The sequence below is a fragment of the Microtus oregoni genome, unplaced genomic scaffold, assembly GCF_018167655.1.
Source record: "Microtus oregoni isolate MIOR12 unplaced genomic scaffold, Mior012 000002F_ref0000024, whole genome shotgun sequence".
Lineage (NCBI taxonomy): Eukaryota > Metazoa > Chordata > Mammalia > Rodentia > Cricetidae > Microtus > Microtus oregoni.
The window spans coordinates 68,371,563-68,393,456 of record NW_024543061.1 but is presented as its reverse complement, the minus strand read 5'-3'; the positions used below and the strand labels follow the sequence as shown (position 1 = coordinate 68,393,456).

The 21,894-nt window shown below is 42.8% G+C and overlaps 2 protein-coding genes across 2 annotated transcripts in view; both read left to right on the top strand.

The window, feature by feature from the left end:
• The window catches only part of LOC121441208 (ovostatin homolog), a 45,736-nt gene extending 24,616 nt beyond the window's left edge, over positions 1-21,120 (top strand). The window contains exons 21-36 of the mRNA XM_041642362.1: positions 1,276-1,394; positions 3,114-3,165; positions 4,599-4,682; positions 6,398-6,574; positions 7,117-7,198; positions 7,778-7,934; positions 9,492-9,566; positions 11,010-11,175; positions 11,872-12,083; positions 13,228-13,437; positions 16,512-16,636; positions 18,130-18,220; positions 18,542-18,610; positions 19,780-19,879; positions 20,718-20,791; positions 20,993-21,120. Coding sequence (XP_041498296.1) covers positions 1,276-1,394; positions 3,114-3,165; positions 4,599-4,682; positions 6,398-6,574; positions 7,117-7,198; positions 7,778-7,934; positions 9,492-9,566; positions 11,010-11,175; positions 11,872-12,083; positions 13,228-13,437; positions 16,512-16,636; positions 18,130-18,220; positions 18,542-18,610; positions 19,780-19,879; positions 20,718-20,770 — 1,772 coding nt within the window. The 3' untranslated portion in view covers positions 20,771-20,791; positions 20,993-21,120. The remainder of the gene's footprint in view (positions 1-1,275; positions 1,395-3,113; positions 3,166-4,598; positions 4,683-6,397; positions 6,575-7,116; positions 7,199-7,777; positions 7,935-9,491; positions 9,567-11,009; positions 11,176-11,871; positions 12,084-13,227; positions 13,438-16,511; positions 16,637-18,129; positions 18,221-18,541; positions 18,611-19,779; positions 19,880-20,717; positions 20,792-20,992) is intronic.
• On the top strand, positions 499-852 carry LOC121441214 (mitochondrial pyruvate carrier-like protein). The gene has a single exon (XM_041642372.1). The coding sequence runs from the start codon at positions 499-501 to the stop codon at positions 850-852; it is 354 nt and encodes a 117-aa protein (XP_041498306.1).
• Positions 21,121-21,894: the final 774 nt, after the last annotated feature.

The following is a 21,894-nucleotide window of genomic DNA, read 5'->3' as shown; positions in this document are numbered from 1 at the left end:
CCAGCACTCTGTTTAAATCTGGTGGCCCTTGTGCTGTATCAGATCTTACTGGTTTTCTTTGGTCTTAGAAAACATCAGAAGCAGCAGTTATTACTAGGTGTGGTGGCATTTTTCTTTGATCCTGGGAAACATTAGAAACCCTGGTTACTGCCAGGAAGGGTGGTGCACGCCTTTAGTCCCAGCCCTCGGGAGGAAGAGGTGGGTAGATCTCTGTGAATTCTAGGCTTGGTCTATGTAGGGAGCTCCAGGTCAGCCAGGACTACATGGTGAGACCCTATCTCCAAAAAAAAGGAAGGAAGGAAGAGAAGCCCCAGATATCTGATGTTATATTGTCCAATCTCAAGGTGTTAGCACAGGTTCATAGAATGTTATCTTTCTTAAAACTTTGTAAGTTGGCCGTTGGCTGTTGCTGCGTCAGGGTCCGTTGCGAGGTCGGCGTTCGGGGTTCCATTGTTGGCTGGCATCTTGGCCGTTACCACTCCTCCCACTGGGGCGACCATGTCGGGGCTCGCAGCGCTAGTACGGAAAACTGGAGATTATGTGAAGACCCAGGAGTTCCGGGATTACATAACCAGCACCCACTTCTGGGGTCCTGTGGCCAACTGGGGCCTTCCGTTGGCCGCCTTCAAGGATATGAAGGCTCCTCCCGACATCATCAGTGGCCGCATGACGACGGCGCTCATGTTCTACTCCATGGCTTTCATGCGCTTTGCCTACCGGGTCCAGCCTCGAAATTACCTGCTAATGGCGTGCCATTTCACCAACGTGGTGGCCCAGAGCATGCAGGCCAGCCGCTATGTGATGCACCACTACGGTGGTGGGGTCAAGGCCAGAAACCCTCCGGCCAAATAAACTTGGTGACTGGGGGATGGGAGGGGTAGCCTGACCCGGACTTTGTGGCTTGCAAACCCTGGACTCTATTCCTCCTAAAGAAAGGCCAAGGAAAACTTTGGTTTGGACCCTAAAACAGTGCAAACCCAATTTAAATAAAAAAACCTGCAATTTGGTTAATTAAAAAGGCATCAGATTGGAAAAAAAATACTTTGTAAATTCTAAGGGAATAAATAAGTAACTTACTACAGAGAATCTTGAAATATGTAGAACAAGAAAGACATATTGCCTTCTCTCCAGGCAGGAGAAGAAGCTGGTAGTCTAAACTGTTGTGAGATTATAAGAGTTTGGTTCATCCTATTCAAGATGATTGATAAACTTGAAGCATGCCCCATTGGAGAAGGTGTCAGTATTCTTTATCTTATTCTTGGCAATATTTTCCAGGTAAAGTGAATGTTACTGTAGTGGCTACATCCAAACAAAGTAGTGCCTGCCCAAATGATGCCAGCAAGCAGCAAGATGTCAACTGGAAAGACACGGTGGTCAAAGGCTTCCTGGTAGAGGTATGTACCTATGAAATACCAAGTTCTCCATGAAGGGAAACAGAGTCTAAGAGGTTAACTGGGACATTCTCTTTGAAAATGCTTAATTGACCAAAGTTACTTTTGACACAAACCTTCTGCTTTGAACAAATTATAGTACTATACATCCATCCTTTCTTAAGCCAACACCTCGGCCTTCACTGAGTATATGTCTCAGTGGGAAAAGACTTGCCTAGCTGTGCGAGACCCTAGGTTCTATTCCCAACATCTGCCAATCAACCAACAGAGCCTCACCAAGGATGGTGAGGACCCTTGAAACCTGCTTTGTGGTTTCTTGTCTCCCTTCTTGATGTGAAGCAGCCTTTAGATCTTCTCCCCAACCCTCTTTTTTTTAATTGATTTTTATTGAGCTCTACATTTCTCTCTGTTCCCCTCCCTGTCTCTCCTCTCCCCACTTCAACCCTCCCGCAAGGTCCTCATGCTCCCAATTGACGCAGGAGGTCTTGTCTTTTTCTACTACCCATGTAGACTAGATCTATATGTCTCTCTTAGGGATCTCATTTTTGTCTAGGTTCCCTGGGATAGTGATTTGTGGGCTGGTTTCCTTTGCTTTATGTTTAAAAACAACTTATAAGTGAGTACATGTGATAATTGTCTTTCTGGGTTTGGGTTACCGCACTCAAAATGATGTTTTCTAGCTCCATCCATTTGCCTGCAAAATTCAAGATGCCATTATTTTTTTCTGCTGTGTAGTATTCCATTGTGTAAATGTACAACATTTTCCTTATCCATTCTTCGGTTGAGGGGCATTTAGGTTGTTTCCAGGTTCTGGCTATGACAAACAATGCTGCTATGGACATAGTTGAGCACATGTCCTTGTGGCACAATTGGGCATCCTTTGGATATATACCCCCAAAGTGGTATTACTGGGTCATGAGGAAGGTTGTTTTCTAATTTTCTGAGAAATCGCCACACTGACATCCAATGTACCAGCTTGCATTCCCACCAGCAATACAGAAGTGTTCCCTTTACCCGACAGCCTCTCCAACATAAGTTGTCATCAGTGTTTTTGATCTTGGCCATTCTTATAGGTGTAAGATGGAATCTCAGAGTTGTTTTGATTTGCATCTTTCTGATGACTAAGGATGCTGAGCATTTCCTTAAGTGTCTTTCAGCCATTTTAGATTCCTCTGTTGATAGTTCTCTGTTTAGGTGTGTACCCCATTTTTTTATTGGATTATGTGTTCTTTTGATGACCAATTTCTTGAGTTCTTTGTATATTTTGGAGATCAGACCTCTGTCTGATGTGGGGTTAGTGAAGATCTTTTCCCATTCTGTAGGCTGTCATTTTGTCTTGTTGACCATGTCCTTTGTTTTACAGAAGCTTTTCAGTTTCAGGAGGTCCCATTTATTAATTCTCCAACCTTCTTATTAACTGATCCTAAAGTCCAAGAGATGAAACCATTGTCTCTATGTTTATGAGCAGTTCCTTTTATCCTCAAAAAAAAATCAACAGAGCAGTTGAAAGTGTCACTCAGTGACACAGGGTTATCTTTGCACAACCTATGGGAGTCGCGGGTCTAGAGGGGTGTTGGTACTGTCCATAAACTTTCACATAATAAGGTCAGGGACAACCCTGATCCAGTCATGCCTCTGGGAACTGATGTTTGGTCTCCTTTCCTTCAGCTAAAAGTGGTTCAACTTATTATCCTGTTCTTGTTTTTGTTTACTGTCTAACAGCCTGAAGGTATAGAAAAAGAAACAAGCCAGAGTTTCCTTATCTGCACAGAAGGTAAGAGGGCTCTCCACGTGGTCAGCTGGTCCTAGAGCACAGCAGGTTTACCTCCTCAGCCTGTGCACAAGCCACAAGTCAAGAACCCACTTAGCATCTGGATGCATTATAAGTTTCTCTTGGGGGTGTTACTTTATTTCATGTTTTATTGTTGGGGTCTGGTGCTAGCCTGGACCATAAATTATTTCTCTACCAGACTGCAACATAAACTATCTCTCTCTGGACCATCGTGGAGGAGATGGGAATAAAGACACTACTCACATGGTTTCATTGGGAGGGAAATTCTCAGAGATCCCTCATGATATCCTGAATTCACATCCTGAAAATTTTTTTCTCATTTATTCTCCAAACAGCCTTTATACCAAAACTTAATTTAGGGGAAATACATTAGCATTCTGTCTCCTAGGTAACCAGGTGAATGGCTTTTCCTCACGTCCACAACTACCTGTCTGCTCTGTATGCTAGCTGTCACATAGGCTTGGAATCAGCATCTCTCTAAGGCATCCTCCAAATTACAAAGAAAGGAGCAAAACATCCTGACCTTTTGTTAGGTTAGGGACAGCCTGCCTGGCAGGATATGTGACCCATCTCAAGTGTGGTCTATGGCTTGATGGCTTGGCTGCCATGTCATATAGAAATATGGGCCTACATTTCATCTTCATTGATAGATAATTTTTAGTAAGCCAAATGTGCATTACTGAGTGACATTTACTTGTTTGTCTGATAAGATTAGTCTCCATATGGATTATTATGATGGTCTCATGGTCTTGATGAATGGACTTTCACTAGCATAGTGGTTACTTTTATATTCTTGGTACGAAATCATCTGTAAATTCATTACTGGCCCTCAGTTACCTTATTTGTGGCCATCGTGAGTATCATTTTAGCTGGTGAAATCTGATTTTAATGTCTACTCTGTCTTTAAGCATTCCTTCTATGAGCTGAGTCTTATATCTTTCATTTTTTCCATAAACAGTTTAAGTACTGAACTGATAGAAAATGGAGACCACTGTTTAAGACAAAGTATGCATTTTTTTTTGGATGTTTTGCTGTTCTAAACTAGCTCAAATTCTCAGCTTATTTAAAAAGAGCTTTTATTACCTTTATTTGTGTGTACAATGTGTGTGTGTGTGCATGCACGTATGTGAGTGTTCATTGCAAGTCGCTGGGAGTGTGCAAGTGAGAGGACAACTTGCAGGAGTTCCTTCTCTCCTCCTACCCGTGGGTCCCAGGGCTCGAACTCAGATCATCAGGCTTGGTGGCACGTGCCATCACCCTCTGAGCCATCTCACGTCCCAAATTCACAATTTTATTTTTTCCAAAGGCAAAACTAGCCAATGGCCTTTTCTTCCTAATACAGCTGTTCCAAAATTCTGCTGCCATGACTTGTAGAGGGAAGTCTTTGCAGTGTTTGTATGGGTATTTTCTTTCAGGTACTAAAGTCTCAAAGAGAATACTTCTGGAATTGCCAAGCGATGTAGTGGAAGGGTCAGCCAGATCCTTTGTCACCATCATGGGTGAGTTTATCAAATTCTGTGTCATGGTGATTTGAAAATATTGATTGAGGTAGTCTGGAAAATAAGTTCTTCAATAATAGAATGGAGATACTTTCTCAAGCTATCAGGGCAGGAATGGTGTTCAGACCACCCCTTCTGCCTGTTTCCATGTGGGGTCTGAAAGCATGGCGTTTCCGGACCTGCATCTCTAGGAAGCACTCCCGCAGGTCGGTAATGGTAGATGCTCAGGAAACGGGAGATCCTGGTATGACCTGTACATATGAATGTAGTGAGAACCGCAGGCAGGCCAGCGCCAATCTGTAGAGGGTGCAGCAGGCTGCGTTCCTGCCACCTGGCTCCCGGCCGCCTGGCTAGCTTATGCCCTGAAATAACAACACACAAATTGTAGTCTTTTTTTTCTTTTTACAAATTGTATTCTTTTAAACACTGCCTGGCCCATTAACTCTAGCCTCTTACTGGGTAATTCTCACATCTTGCTTAACCCATTTCTAATAATCTGTGTAGCACCACGAGGTGGTGGCTTACCGGGAAAGATCTTAACCTGCATCCATCTCAGAGAGGAGAGTCATGGCGACTGCCTGAATCTGCTTCTTTCTCCCAGCATTCTGTTCTGTCTACTCCGCCTGTCTAAGCTGCTGTCCTATCAAAGGGCCAAGGCAGTTTCTTTATTAACCAATAAAAGTAACACATAGACAGAAGACCCTCCTCCATCATATGAATGCTAAATTAGCCTCTTGGAGATTATGATATGTTGTGATGCTGAGATTTTCTTGGTTAAAAAAAAAGAGGTATGTTTCCTAAAAGTAGTTATTCATCTATCGTCAGCATTGAAGTCTGTAGGAGAGGGGTGGGTTATAGCTTGTATTTCATCAGTATCTAAAACCACAAATGAAAAGCAAGCCAGCAAGGGGCCCACTTCCTGAGCATCCTCCTTTCGGTGGGAAGGAGACCTTCAGGAACGTTTCATACCAGAAACCCCTCTATTCCTCAATTGAACCACCTCCCTTAGATTCCCTCTAGGAAACTTTGGCTTGTTTATACATTTTGTTTATTTTAAATTACATGTGCAGAGGGCTGTATGTGCACGTGAGTGCAGGGCCCAAGATGGCCAGAGGTGTTGGTTCCCCTGGAAGGGAAGTTAGAGGCAGATGGGAGCCACCCAATATGGGTACTGGGAGCTGAATTCAGGCATGCGTCCAGAGCAGCAAGGTGTAAATGCAGACTCCACTTTCATTTCCCGGATGCCCAGACCCAAATAACCACACAGAAACTATAATAATTAGAACATTGTTTGGCCAGTGGCTCAGGTGTATCCCTAAATTAACCCATTTCTATCAATCTGTGTATCACCATGAGGTTGTGGCTTGCTGATAATGTTCTGGCATCTTTCTCCTTTGGTAGTTACATGGTGTCTTCGACTTCACCTACTCTCTCTATATCACCTGTTCAGATTACCCACCTGGATTTACTCTGCTAAGCTATTGACCAAAAAAGCTTTATTAATCAACCAACAAAAGCAACGCATATATAGAAGGGCATCCCACATCAGCAAGGGCTCTTAACAGTTAAGTCACCTCTCCGGCCTCCCATTTACACAGTTTAGAGCCAACTTTAAATGTTTTATGCTCCCACCATGCATTAATAGCCACAGGTTCTAATGCCGAGGCAGAAGCACAGCATTAACATAAGTGCATAACTCTCCTTTCTGTCTTTAGGAGACATTCTAGGCGTCTCGATGCAGAATCTAGATAGCCTTCTCCGCACGCCCTATGGGTGTGGCGAGCAGAACATAGCCCAGCTAGCATCTGACACTTACATACTTGACTACCTGAGAGCAACCCAGCAGCTGACGGAAGAAGTAAAATCCAGGGCTCTACTTCTCTTAACTAATGGTAAGAGGGGATAAGTAGTTTCTGCCAACAAAGGTGAAGCCAATTGCAACTGATAGCAAATGTGATCAGTCTTACTCTGTGGTCCCCGACTGAGACAAATGTGAACCCTTGAGGTACTCTGGGTCCTAGCTGTGTGCTCCTTTTGACTTTAAAATCTGTGTCCATCACTTAACCTGATGTTGTATAACTATAGTTTCAAATTGTGAACTCATTTTTATTTTAAATTTTCTTTATTCATACATACATGCATATAATAAAATAGGATCATGTCCACCTCTATGTCTACCCTTCAGCTCCCACCTCGCCCTCCACAACATGCTCCCTCCCAACCTTGTGTCCTTTTTTTATAACCCACCAAGTCCAGTTAGCACAGCCCATATGTGCATGGGCATAGGGACCCACCCACCTGTGACCACACCCTCAATAAAGAATGAGTCTCCCACCTGCAGCAAAACTCACTGTCAATAGCTCCTTAATACAGAACTGCATCTGGAGGCCACTACCCCATCTATGCCAGGATTTTGACTGCTGTTGTGTTTTAGGTTACCAGAAGCTCTTGTCTTTCAAAAACTCCGATGGTTCATATGACATGTTCTGCCAGAGCAATCAGAAAGGAAGCATATGGTGAGAGATAAAAGCTTTGTTCTCACTATTATAGGGATTTTTCCTAAGCATGACTTGCAAGAAGGTGAGAGCAGCTAGTGCTCAGATTTACAGAGAATAAATCAAAACCCCAAAATTGTTCAGTTCTGATGCAACAATATCCCCATAGTCTCATGCAACTTGCTCTGCTGTGTGATAATTTAATGATGGCTTTCTGTGGTGTCACAGCTCATCAGCTCCATGGTAACTATCACATCTTACTCTGTGCCTCTCAGTCTCATTTACATTCAGGGAAAAGAAACTAGAAGGCCCATGGCATCAAAATGGCATACCATTTCTGCTTCAGGGTTTATGCAATCAAATGGACTCCACAGTCAGATCTTTGGGTGGCTAAAATCCACCTGCTCTAATTTCTAGAGATTTGCTGATCATCATATTTACTGACTCCAATGAAAGGGCTACTGTCAATCAAGACTAGTAACTGTCAACACTGGACAAGTTGTATGAATGCATTACCCAAAGGGAACAACACTGATGAACCTGTTGAGCGGCTGACATCATCTTTCCCTTTAACTTTTGCTTTGTTGATCCCCATTACAGGCTCAGTGCCCTTGCTTTCAAGACATTTGAGAAAATGAAGGAATATATTTTCGTTGAAGAGTCAGTCCCCAAACAGACCTTAATCTGGCTTTCGAGAAAACAGAGACCGAACGGGTGCTTTGGGAGGGATGACAAGCTTGTCAACAATGCTTGGGAGGTAAGGGACCCACAGTGAGGCGTCCTTTCCCTGTTTCCCTGGGTCATCTGTCTCTGTTGTCCTCCCTCATCGGGAGTGCTCCCTCCTTGGGAATGCTACACCTTTTGAGTCTGCGGAAGTCACGGGTCCCCTGCGTCCTTTCCATGGGCATCAGCGCTGCTTCACGGATGTTTAACCAGAGCCTAGACATATCCCTGCATGAGTCTTCCCTTCACCTTCTTCAGACTCTGTCTTTCTACAGTCAGGATTCTGTAATCATCAAACTGGGAAGAGGAGAAAAGAGGGACTCAGCTGAGAAAGCTCCTGGGAATTTGGAGTCAGACAGGAGCAGGTCTTGAATGTGTGAGGAGTTCTTTTCTGTGCCTTAGTCCTGACGTTTAAGTCATGGCCACAGGCTGGGGATGCGGCTCGGCTGGTAGAGCATGTTAACCCAAAAACCCAGCTCTTGCCTCAAAAAGAATAGGAGAAAATTTATTCTGAAGCCCAGCATGAGTGACCATGGTCCAGGAACACAGATTTAGATAACCCCAAATTCCGTGTTCCAACTTTGCAACAATTTGATTGAGTTTTTATGTAACAGAGCAAAGAAAGTCATGACTCAGAAAACTTTTCAAATGCATTGGTGGAAATGCTGGCGAGGTGGTCACAGCAAAGCAGGGAGACTCGGCCCCAGGACTCAGAGGATGTCTGAAGACATGCTTAGGGGTTCATTGGTGGGAGCTAGGGATTGGTTAAGTTCATATTCCAAAACGGTTTTATCTCTTGGTCACAGGTTGTTAGGTAGGACACAGAGGTGGGCAACTCATAGAGGAAAACATTTAACTGAGGTGGCTTACAGTTTCAGAGGTTTAGTCCACGATCATCATGGCAGCATACAGGCAGACATGATGCTGGAGAAGGAGCTGCGAGTTTTACATCTTGATGCACAGGCATCAGGAAGTGAGCTGTCTACACTGAACATAGCTTGAGCATAGGAGACCTCCAAGCCCACCCCACAGTGACACACTTCTTCCAACAAGGCCACACATACTCCAACAAAGCCAAGCCTTTTATAGTACCACTACCTATGAGCTTATGGGGACCAATTGTGTGCAAATGTTATGGTGTTCCCCACAGAGGTAAAGCCCTGAGTAAGACACCATTGTAACTGCCGCTTGGGCAGGAGTTTCCATGAAATCTATCATTTCTCTGTCTCACCCCATCGGCAAAATGTTTCTTTGCTTTCTTCAAATTATACAAAACAGCCATGTGAGCCATTGCTCAGAATTCAGGCCAGACACCAGGCCACATAATGCTATACACTTATGTACAATCAAGTAAGCTTAAAATTCTTATGTTTTATTTCACAGTTTTATTGAGTGTCAATGGAAACTCGCCCAGATAGCACAACTACTATTTCCCTAACTTAAAAACCACAGGTTAGCAAGTTTTCGTGAATAGAAATGTTTGTTCAAGCATTTTTTTCCTGGTGAGTCTCAGTTCAGAAGCAGCTGCACTTTCGTGGTCTGTGATCCTGTATGCTGCGACCCTGTACTGCTCACTGTCTCTCTGTTTCAGGGCAGCGATGAAGAGGATGTTGCGCTCACTGCACACGTCGTTGGGGCGTTCCTTGAAGTTGGATTCGATTCCAGTGTATGAATTCCCATCGTCTCTGGCTTCGCTTAATTGAAAGAACCTTAGATAGAACCTGCTTTCCGAATGGCTTGAAATTCTTAGACAGGAAAATATACCAAAACAATTCACCCATTACCATCCTTTAAACCAGTGATGTTCAAAATTCTTTTGGTTCACCAGTAGGACTGAGGTTTGCCCAGGTTGGATACACTCATGAAAAAAAATTTTTTCCATAAGATCTCAGGTACTTATATGTTCCCTGAATGCAGCCATAAACTTCAGATAATGGACCTCTGTTGTAGCGGGCATGAGGGCACACACCAGCGTTCAGTGGTAACTCCAGTGTTTATCAAATCAAGGCAAAAGATCATGACATTTGAGGCCAGCCTTGTCTATGCAGCAAGACCCAGAATCAAAAACAAAGTCAGTTATTAATGAAGAAGAATGCTCTCAGGGAAGTTTGTTCTCATGTCTCTGAAGCATTTCAGAATGGTCTCAGTCCACACACTCCTCATTTACCAAATCTGTTCCCAAAGGAGATACTGTGTGTTTTCAAGGCTGTTAGTGTATCTTGAAACCAAACCTCTATTTAAAGCATGAGAGTAAAACACTTTAGGTCTAAAAGTCCTGTGTGTGATCTGGGGAGATGGCTCAGTTAGGAACATATTTGCCTCACATGCATGAGAAGAATCTGAGTTCTGTTCCTAGAACCTGTGTATAAATGCAGGTTAACATGGCGGTACATGCCTGTAATCCTATGTCTGAGGAGACAGAGAGTGGAGGATCCGTGGGGCCCTCTGGCAAGGAAGGCTAATATAATTCCTGAGCCCCAGCCAAAGAGGGGCATTGTCCCAAATGAGGTAATTGGTGGTCTTCAAGTTGGCACCCAGACCCATCCTCTGAGCACTGTGCCACATACACTTACACATGGATACACACCCATCCACACACATACAATTGTATGTTTTGCGACATGGAAGAAGTTTATATTATAGGTAAAATATTAAAACTCATTTTATGCATTAAACTTTATTTCCCCCATACCAAAAATAGTCCAAATTATTTTTCTGATGCTTTAAAAATAGATCATGTGAGGCCTGGAGAGATGGCTCAGAGGTTAAGAGCACTGGCTGCTCTTCCAGAGGTCCTGAGTTCAATTCTCAGCAACCACATGGTGACTCACAACCATCCATAATGAGATCTGGCGCCCTCTTCTGACCTGCAGGCATACATGCAGGCAGAACACTATATACATAATAAAAATAGATCATGTGAATATATATGATAGCTTGTATGTAAAAATAGAGTATATGAATATATATGATAGATTTGTACACATAATGTGTTTTGGAGATGTATCGTGTACATTGTAAAGTGCATTACAAGAGTGCTTAGCTTTCATATTTAGCAAACTCATGCAATGTTCAGAGTCTCTTACAAGTGTTTCTTCCTCCCCACTAGTTTCCTGCCCTCCGCAATGGTCTCTATTGTCTGGAGGAGGCATACACAAAGGGCGTCACCAACGGCCACACTCAAGCTATCCTGGCTTACGTGTTTGCCTTGGCTGGAAAAGAACAGCAAGTGAAATCCTTACTCTCGATCCTGGATCAATCGGCTACAAAAATAAGTAAGTCTTACTATCATCTGCCTTTGCGAGAAGAGAAACTCCTGAAAACCAGGTGTGGCTCTCATTGAGGGGTAGGATCAGAGCCCGCCTCCACCAAGGAGCTCCTGCTTCTCCTACAGATCACGTCATGTCTTAAAGAGTATCAGATATTTAATCTCCCTCTTTCTCTTTGCCACTGAATTTTTTCTCAAACAAAGTAAAGGAAATTGAGCATGCCACAGACAATAATAATTACTCCTGAAACTGCTTATGACCCCAAGGAGACGCCATATTTATTTTCCAGGGTCTGTATGGAAAATTGCCACAGACTTGCTAACTTAAACCTCAGAACACTTTTTTTCTCTAGAGGGTAAAAGTCTAATATCCGAACAGGAGGAAGTGTGGGGACTTTGCCCTTTGCCCTCATGTGGTGTTTCCTCTGTGTGTGGACAGCCTTGGTGCCCTTTTGTAAGTCCATATCTCACCATCAAACTGGACTGTGTGGCCCCTTAGAAAACTCATCTTAGCTATAGCAACCCTCTAAAGAACCTATCCAAAAATTCAGTCACATTCTGAGCTCAAGGCTTCAAATATGATTTTATAAAATTCAGGCCACAAGAGGAATCCAAAGAATAGAACCTGTGTACCTTATAGGAGCTTGTTTTTAGGACCGTGAAAATTCTTTTTATAGAGACTGGCTTCTCCCTGTTTTTTCAGATAATGTGATATATTGGGGAAAAGAAGAGAAACATCAAGCAGAAGGCTCTCCATCTTTCATTCCTCCGGCACTTTCTGGCGAGACTGAGATGACATGCTATGTGCTGTTGACTGTCATTTCTCAGGTCACTCGGGACCTTGATTATGCCAGTAAGATTGTGCAGTGGCTTGCCCAGCAGATGAATTCCCATGGAGGCTTCTCTGCCACACAGGTGATTAGCCTGATATGAGGTGAATGTGTTTAATGCCGAAGATACCAGTCTAGATGACAGCAATCATGGTCATAAAAACATGGATTCTGGGGTGGAGAATACTTGATATTCTTTTTAAAGATTTATTTTGCTTTGTGCGTAAGAACGTTTTGTATGCATGTGTGTACACCACATACATGCCTGATGGATTACCCTGATCTAGGGTTACAGATGGTTGTGAGCCACCACGTGGGTTCTGGGAATCAAACCTAGGTCCTCTGCAAGAGCTACAGTGCCCTTAACATCTGAGCCATATCTCCAATCCCCACATTTGATATTCTAAATCCGGTTATATTTTGTCATGGGCTCGCCATTGTGTTTCAGACACTCTCACAAGGAGACTTTATTTTAGATGATAAATGAGTTTTAAGGAATTCAGGTTTTCTGTGTCTCCGTTGCACACTGGAAAGCAGAATGTAAGTCTAGAAGAGATTTTCTCTGTAAGAGCAGAGTCTTGGTACAGTAGCTATCTTCTGACACAATGGTCAAACCACATGTCAGTGAAGAACAAAGATTTCCCTCTGCTTCTGTCAGCTCCACATCAGAGAAAGCAAAGGCTGGGGAACAGAAAACAAGAAAATAAATGGCCATGAAGTAATGAAGGATTCCTTCCCTAGCAGGAAAAAATGAAAGTCAGGGGAATTTCATTTAACAAAGACAATGTCCCTTTCTCTCCTCCTATAAGGCCTAGTCCCCATAAGATGGCAGGTTGTTGAATTGCCAGAGACCCTCTTCTGGCTTTTGTCCCTCTTTGAAGATGAGGGGACAGAGGTGCAGTCGTCACACTTAGCACACCTTCACTTTCTAATGAGATTTCTCATGATTTTCAGCGTGGGGGTGATTATTTTTAGAAAATTAAAAAGCAAATTAAGATTTGCTAAAGAATACAAATTGGCAACAACTCACACCTGTGAACATTCTCTGTTTCCCCGGGCATTGTTTCTTTGTTTTTTGTTTTTTGTTTTTTTGTTTTTTTTTGGTTTTTTGGTTTTTTGTTGTTGTTGTTGTTGTTTCTTATCCCATCACCAGCTTCAGGAATGTTTGCAGAAACGGGCTGAAAGTCCATGGTCAACAGTGCCTGACCTTGCACCCCTGTTCCATGCAGGACACCACAGTGTGCCTTCTCGCCCTAACCCAATACATGAAGTTAACTGGCTCTAACTCTCAAAACACTGTCACCTTGAGCACTGAAGACTCTGAGGAGGTTTTCCCTGTCAACAACAATAACCGCCTTCTGGTACAGCGCTCGAAATTATCCGCAAGGCATGGGCAATACGCTGTTGACGTAGAAGGAGAAGGCTGTGCGTTCATCCAGGTAACGGATACCCTCCACAGAGGGAGAGCTGAGCTTGCCTGTGAGAGTTCAGACCAGTTACATGTGAAGAGTTTTGTCATTTGACTCTCACTGTGATTGTTTCTACTTCCCTCACAGTTTTGTAATCTGTAGCAGAAAATGCAGGATATATTACACTGAGGTTATTCACATTTTTATTAATTGCAAAGTTAACACACAGGGACTAGAGAGATGATTCAGTGATTAAGAGTACTGGCTACTCCTCTAGAGGACCTGGGTTTGATTCTCAGCACCCACATGGTGGTTGCAATGCCAGTTACAGAGGATCTGACACCCTCTTCTGGCCTCCTTGGGCACTGCACACATGAAGTGCATACATGCAGGCAAAACACCCATACACATAAAATAAAATACTTCTTTAAAAAAGGAATAAAGTTGGCATGGAGAGTAATAGGATTCATGATAGCATTTTCACAATGTCTTGTTGTTTATCTTTCTCCCCTTTCATGTCACCTGCAACCCTTTATCCCCTCCCAAATAATAGTTCTGCTTTCCATTTCATGATCCCCTGTCTAGCTTTTCTCTCTCTCTCTCTCTCTCTCTCTCTCTCTCTCTCTCTCTCTCTCCTCTCTCCATACAATGCATACTCATACAAGTGCAGATATACAAATTAAAGCTTTTTATAATTAAATTTGCCCTTCGACAGTTTTGCATGAGCATATCTGGCAGCCAGAGTTTCTTGAGGAATGCTGCTGGTAAGAAGTGTTCTAGCAGACAATAATCAACTTTATATGGAAAAACAAAAAACCCAGGATAGCCAAAACAATCTTATACAATAAAGGATTGTCTGGAGGCATTACCATCCCTGACTTCAAACTCTATTACAGAGCTACAGTATTGAAAACAGCTTGGTATTGGCATAAAAACAGAGAAGTCGACCAATGGAATCAAATAGAAGACCCTGACTTTAACCCACAAACCTATGAACACCTGATTTTCGATAAAGGAGCTAAAAGTATACAATGGAAAAAAGAGAGCATCTGCAACAAATTGTGCTGGCAAAACTGGATGTCAATCTGTAGAAGAATGAAAATAGATCCATATCGATCACCATGCACAAAACTCAAGTCCAAATGGATTAAAGACTTCAATATCAGGGCTGGAGAAATGGCTCAGTGGTTAAGAGCACTGGCTGCTCTTCCGAAGGTCCTGAGTTCAATTCCCAGCAACCACATGGTGGCTCACAACCATCTGTAATGAGATCTGGCGCCCTCTTCATGCAGGCAGAATGTTGTATACATAATAAATAAATAAAATCTTTTTTAAAAAAAAAAAAAGACTTCAATATCAGTCCAAACACACTGAACCTGATAGAAGAGAAAGTGGGAAGTACTCTACAACACATGGGCACAGGAGACCACTTCCTACGTATAACCCCAGCAGCACAGACATTAAGGGCCTCATTGAATAAATGGGACCTCCTGAGACTGAGAAGCTTCTGTAAAGCAAAGGACACTGTCACTAAGACAAAAAGGAAACCCACTTACTGGGAGAAGATCTTCACCAACCCCGCAACTGACAAAGGTCTGATCTCCAAAATATATAAAGAACTCAAGAAACTAGACCATAAAAGGCTAATCAACCCAACTATAAAATGGGGCACTGAGCTGAACAGAGAATTCTCAACAGAAGAACTTCAAATGGCCAAAAGACACTTAAGGTCATGCTCAACTTCCTTAGCGATCAGGGAAATGCAAATCAAGACAACTTTAAGATACCATCTTACACCTGTCAGAATGGCTAAAATAAAAAACACCAATGATAGCCTCTGCTGGAGAGGTTGTGGAGAAAGGGGTACACTCATCCATTGCTGGTGGGAATGCAAACTTGTGCAACCACTCTGGAAAGCAGTGTGGCGGTTTCTCAGGAAATTCGGGATCAACCTACCCCTGGACCCAGCAATACCACTCTTGAAAATATACCCAAGAGAGGCCCTATCATACCACAAAAGTATATGCTCAACTATGTTCATAGCAGCATTGTTTGTAATAGCCAGAACCTGGAAACAACCTAGATGCCCTTCAACGAAAGAATGCATGAAGAAAGTATGAAATATATACATATTAAGAGTATTACTCAGCAGTAAAAAACAAGGACTTCTTGAATTTTGCATACAAATGGATGGAAATAGAAAACACTATCGTGAGTGAGGTAAGCCAGACCCAAAAAGAGGAACATGGGATGTACTCACTCATATTTGGTTTCTAGCCATAAATAAAGGACATTGAGCTTATAATTCATGTTCCAAGAGAAGCTAAATAAGAAGGTGAATCCAAAGACAAACACATAGGCATCCTCCTGAATATTAACCTTCATCAGGCGATGAAAGGAGACAAAGACAGAGACCCACACTGGAGCACCGGACAGAAATCTCAAGGTCCAAATCAGGAGCAGAAGGAGAGGGAGCACGAGCAAGGAACTCAGGACCGCGAGGGGTGCACCCACACACTGAGACAATGAGGATGTTCTATCAGGAACTCACAAGGCCAGCTGGCCTGGGTCTGAAAAAGCATGGGATAAAACCGGACTTGCTGAACATAGTGGACAATGAGGACTACTGAGAACTCAAGAACAATGGCAATGGGTTTTTGATCCTACTGCACGTACTGGCTTTGGGGGAGCCTAGGCAGTTTGGATGCTCACCTTACTAGACCTGGATAGAGGTGGGCGGTCCTTGGGCTTCCCACAGGTCAGGGAACCCTGATTGCTCTTCAAGCAGATGAAGGAAGGGGACTTGATCGGGGGAGGGGGAGGGAAATGGGAGGCGGTGGCGGGGAGGAGGCAGAAATCCTTAATAAATAAATAAATTTAAAAAAATAAAAAAGAAGTGTTCTAGCCTAGTCAGAAATCATCACCACGCTGTCTCATGTTCTAGCCTAGTCAGATTACATCACCACGCTGTGTCTCATGGAAACTACCTTAGTTTATCCTGGTTCCCTGATGACAATGACGGACAGCACATTGGTGGTGGAGCATAGACGATGGGTCCTTCAGTTCTTGCTACAGGGTGATTTTCATGGTGTTCTCCTTTCTAGGCCACCCTCAGGTACAATGTGCCACTTCCTAAGAAGGCATCAGGATTTTCTCTTTCCGTGGGAATGGAGGAAAGCAACTCTTCGGATGTATTCCAGACGAAGTTTAACCTCACAGTGACCCTCATGTAAGGGTAACATTTTGCTATCCACTCCTGGGGTAGAGAATTATATATAAGAATTATTTCAGCTAGGAATGAAAAAAAGCAGGTTTGAGTGATGGTGACTATGGTGAGGCACATGTTGAAGGCTGATATTCTACCCCACAGGCGCGTCCCATGTTGAAGGCTGATATTCTACCCGACAGGCGCGTCCCGTGTTGAAGGCTGATATTCTACCCCACAGGCGCGTCCCGTGTTGAAGGCTGATATTCTACCCCACAGGCATGTACCGTGTTGAAGGCTGATATTCTACCCCACAGGCATGTACCGTGTTGAAGGCTGATATTCTACCCCACAGGCGCGTCCCGTGTTGAAGGCTGATATTCTACCCGACAGGCGCGTCCCGTGTTGAAGGCTGATATTCTACCCCACAGGCGCGTCCCGTGTTGAAGGCTGATATTCTACCCCACAGGCATGTACCGTGTTGAAGGCTGATATTCTACCCCACAGGCATGTACCGTGTTGAAGGCTGATATTCTACCCCACAGGCGCGTCCCGTGTTGAAGGCTGATATTCTACCCCACAGGCGCGTTCCGTGTTGAAGGCTGATATTCTACCCCACAGGCGCGTCCCGTGTTGAAGGCTGATATTCTACCCGACAGGCGCGTCCCGTGTTGAAGGCTGATATTCTACCCCACAGGCATGTACCGTGTTGAAGGCTGATATTCTACCCCACAGGCGCGTCCCGTGTTGAAGGCTGATATTCTACCCCACAGGCGCGTTCCGTGTTGAAGGCTGATATTCTACCCCACAGGCGCGTCCCGTGTTGAAGGCTGATATTCTACCCCACAGGCATGTACCGTGTTGAAGGCTGATATTCTACCCCACAGGCATGTACCGTGTTGAAGACTGATATTCTACCCCACAGGCATGTACCGTGTTGAAGGCTGATATTCTACCCCACAGGCATGTACCGTGTTGAAGGCTGATATTCTACCCCACAGGCATGTACCGTGTTGAAGACTGATATTCTACCCCACAGGCATGTACCGTGTTGAAGGCTGATATTCTACCCCACAGGCATGTCACTACCCTTTCAGAACCTGGTTTAGCAGCTAGACCTTGCTGTATACATGTATGGTTCATGTTCCTCAGGTATAACCCGTGAGCTGTTGCCTTGCTGACAGATAACAATGAGGAAGACCTCCCTGGTGCTGGCAAACCTAAGGCTAACAGGAACTTACCTAACATAAAGGCATTTTGTCTGACTTTGTGAGACTAGGGAGACTTTGCGTCCACAGATTTCGTCATCTGCACCAGCTAATGTCATGTTGTACACTGTGACTCGGTTGTGATTATTCTTTGACATTCAAGAATGAAGTTTTCCAGACCCTTCCCTTCCAACATTTGCCAGATCTCCAGACCTGAGCTTATTGGTGCATCTGTCCACCTGCCATCCTTGCTGAGAGAGCTCATGTTTCTAAATCCATGTAGAAATAAGGTTTGCTTTTTCATTTCAGGTATACGGGGACTCACGAAAGCTCTGGTATGGTCCTTGTGGATGTAAAGATGCTCTCTGGGTTTACTCCTGCCCTCTCATCCATCAAGGAGGTAAAGAGGAATGGCCCTGTTCCCTGGCATAGACATAATGAGAATGCATTAAAAAAATCAAACTAAATAATGGAATTCTTCATCTGAGCATACTTCTTCAGATGTCGTGTTTGGAGGAATTCTATTCCTACTCTGCAGCAGCACAGTCATCATGTCCATTGCTCAGTGTGTATTTCTTTACCCAGTTCCCTTGTATACTCACAGAAACCCTGCGGTACAAAGGACATTGTCCTAAATAGAAGGCACAGTGCTCGTTTCTAGAAGGGATTCTTGGGAATTCTAATGCCTGATCCTCATCCCTTCCTGTCAATTTCTTCAAAGCTTAAATACAATGGCCAAGTAATGAAGACAGACATAAAGAAGGGCCACGTTCTTTTCTACTTGAAAAATGTAAGTCCAGCAACAATAGTTTTTTCTTCATGCTTTGTTTCACAGCTTTGTTTTCTGAAGGGTGTTTGAAAGCTTCTATTTATTGTATATGTGTGTGTGAAAGAGCTTATTATTTTAATGAGACACTGAATATAATCAGTGTTCTGCCTCGCTAATCATATCATTTATATTAACAAGCTATTTTGTGTAAGTCATGGTTACCTGACTAGATAGTTCTTGTGTTTACAGGCATCTTCATTCCTTAATGCATGTAATGTAGTCATTTTCAGAGATGAATAATTAATCTTCCACAGCTTGAACACCAATGAAGGATAACCTGACTATTGTTTAAACTGTGTATATATAAGTGTATACTGTGACATTTTTATATACATATGCACTGAAAGTTATTATAAACAAACTAACAATACTCACCATATAATTACCTTTTTAGTATAATATTTTAAAATTTCTTCTGAGTTTTGTACATGTATATGACATATTTTGATCATAGTTACTCTTTATTCCCCCACACTTCCTTCCAGGAACCCCACCCACACACCCACACACCCACACACCCTCTCAATTCCATGTCCTCTTTTTAATAACTCACTGGGTCTAATTAGTGCTACCCCTATGCACACGGGTATGGAACCATCCCCTGTTGCATGGCCAACCTACCAGAGACCACACCCAGAAGGAAACTGACTCTCCCTGTCCTCACAGACTTCCACTGTTGATGCTGGAAGACATCCTCCTTCTAAAAGGCCCAATAATTTCCTGCTGTTACCATACCACAGTTTCTGTCTCCATCAACACGGGTTATTTCGAGTTAGTTCTGTACCTTTGCTATTGTGACCAATGTATAAGTGAGCATGGCAGTGCCTTTTCAAGATAATAACATGATTTGTCTTGGATGCGTACTCACGAGTAGGCCTTCTGAATCATACAATAGTTCACAATTCTCTAACATGTTCAGCTAAGCAGTGTGACTTAAGTGTTTACATGATTTAACATCAGCTGACTATTTTGCTATTTTATTTTTTTATTTTATTTTGCTATTATATAAGATAGTGGTGGGCTCTGCTTTCTGTTTTAATCAGGTAGATGACATGCTTGTGGGGTAAGTTTCCCAGTGATTTTCTTTTTTCAGACCTACTAGGACTTGATGATCATTCGTGTCTTCATAGGTTTCCAAGGCACCAACCAGCTTCACCTTCTCTGTTGAGCAAACAAACATTGTGTCCAACATACAGCCTGCCCCAGTCACGGTCTACAGTTACGAGAAAAGTAAGCAACCACTTCCCAGCCTTGATTGTTGCTGTAGCTCACACTCTGAGCCACTGAATTCCCCCAAATCATCACTCTGTCTTCAAAAAGTGATCAAGTGATGGGTTTTTTTTATTATTACATGATGTGAGTTCTGACTGTGCCAGTTCCCAAGATATCCTAACACTTAAAATCTCTTTGATGAATTGTGAAAAGACTCATCCTTAACTTGAAATATAAATGGTGCTAACCTTCCAAGCCTTTTTCATTTTTGTCATTACCAAATCAAAGATTTACTATTCGATGCTGCTTCTATGGTTTTGACTTAAGAACTGAAGGGAAAACCCTTATAGGACAAATATAATGGATTATGTTTCAAAACAGTGTGTTGTGGGGACCGTGACACGCCCCCTGGAGGGTGAGCTCATGAAAATCCATCAAGGAGTAGATGAACAGTCTGTCCTTACTAATTAAAGCATTCCATCACGTGGCTTACTTTAGTAGAATATTTAAGGATTGATAAAATACATGAGTGATTACTTTTCTTGGAAAATTATTGGAAAGATAATATTTAATATTTAATCATTAAATAGTCTTTGTATGGCCCACCACAGTCTAGTTACACACAGTTGGAGGTTTTGGTTTTTTTTTGTTTTTTTGGGGGGGGGGATTTTTGAGACAGGGTTTCTCCGTAGTTTTTTGGTTCCTGTCCTGGAACTAACTCTTGTAGACTAGGCTGGCCTCAAACTCACAGAGATCCGCCTGCCTCTGCCTCCCGAGTGCTGGGATTAAAGGTGTGCACCACCACCGCCCGGCCAGTTGAAGATTTTTAAAGACAACTGTTTTTCTTATTTTTCAGATGAATACGCCCTTGATTCTTACAGCATCAATAGTGTTTTGGATTCCCAATAAGACAGCAGAGCATAAAGAAAAGTAAGGACATTGCATTGACGCCTTCACATATGCTTCTTAAAGTCTCTCTTTTTATTAGTAATTTAACATGTTATAAATATATTTGTACACATACTTACACATCAGCAGGCATGTTACATTTACAGATTTGGGTATATATATGTATATAAGGAGAAATATACACATGTGTATTTATTGTTTAAACTATGTCTTAAATCTCAGGAAACTATTTCTTTGAATAAACTGTTCCTCTGGTCACCATCCTAACAAGAAGCCATGACCAACCAACTGCCTGACATCCTGAAGAGTCTTCAATCACAATGACTTTTTGACAGCTTCACTTCCTTTCTTCTCATTAAACGACATTATTTCAAGTCTGAGGTCATTGTTTTCTATTTATTCTTCCTAGTTTTCATTATAGAAATCTTAGAGCTTTGTTTAAGTGCAAGTAAATAATTTGCTTCATTTTTTCCACCTTTAAACTCAAATTTGGGCACCTAAACCATAACTAGAATCCTCCAAAACCAAAGAGGGAGAGAAACAGGTGGAAGTGGAGGCAGGGAAACTAGGTTAAAGTTAACAAGGGCTCTGTCAACTCGACACAGAAACACACTCAATGGAACGTTCTCAGGGAATGATCAGAAATCGGAGGAGATAGGAAGCAGAAAAGAGTCCTGAATTAGTAATAGATTTATTGAGTACACAATTGAGAGGCTAACTGAGGGGCATTTTGTCATTCTCAACCTGTTTGCTGCCTCAAGCCTAGCACTTGTACCAGGAAAGCAATAATGCTATATACTCTTTGGTCTGGCTTAGTGTTCCTGCTGTGGTAATGAATTTGAATTGAGGACAAAAAGGTGGGAAGAAGCTGGAGAAAAATGATAGAAACGGAAAGTTTCTGCATCAACTTTCACATGGGCTGCTGGGTTTGCTAAGATTCTTTACAGGCAAGAAAAACTACCCAGTTCTCCACTTGTGCAGTTAAAGAATTTGGAACCAAGATCTTCTAGACCAGTGGTTCTCAACCTTCCTAATACTGTGCCCCTTTAATACAGTTCCTCATGTTGTGGTGACCCCAACCATAAAATTATTTTCATTGTTACTTTGTAACATAACCGTTTGCT

Excerpts from the sequence above, each read along its gene's own strand:
- LOC121441214 (XM_041642372.1), top strand. The coding sequence starts at position 499 with ATGTCGGGGCTCGCAGCGCTAGTACGGAAAACTGGAGATTATGTGAAG.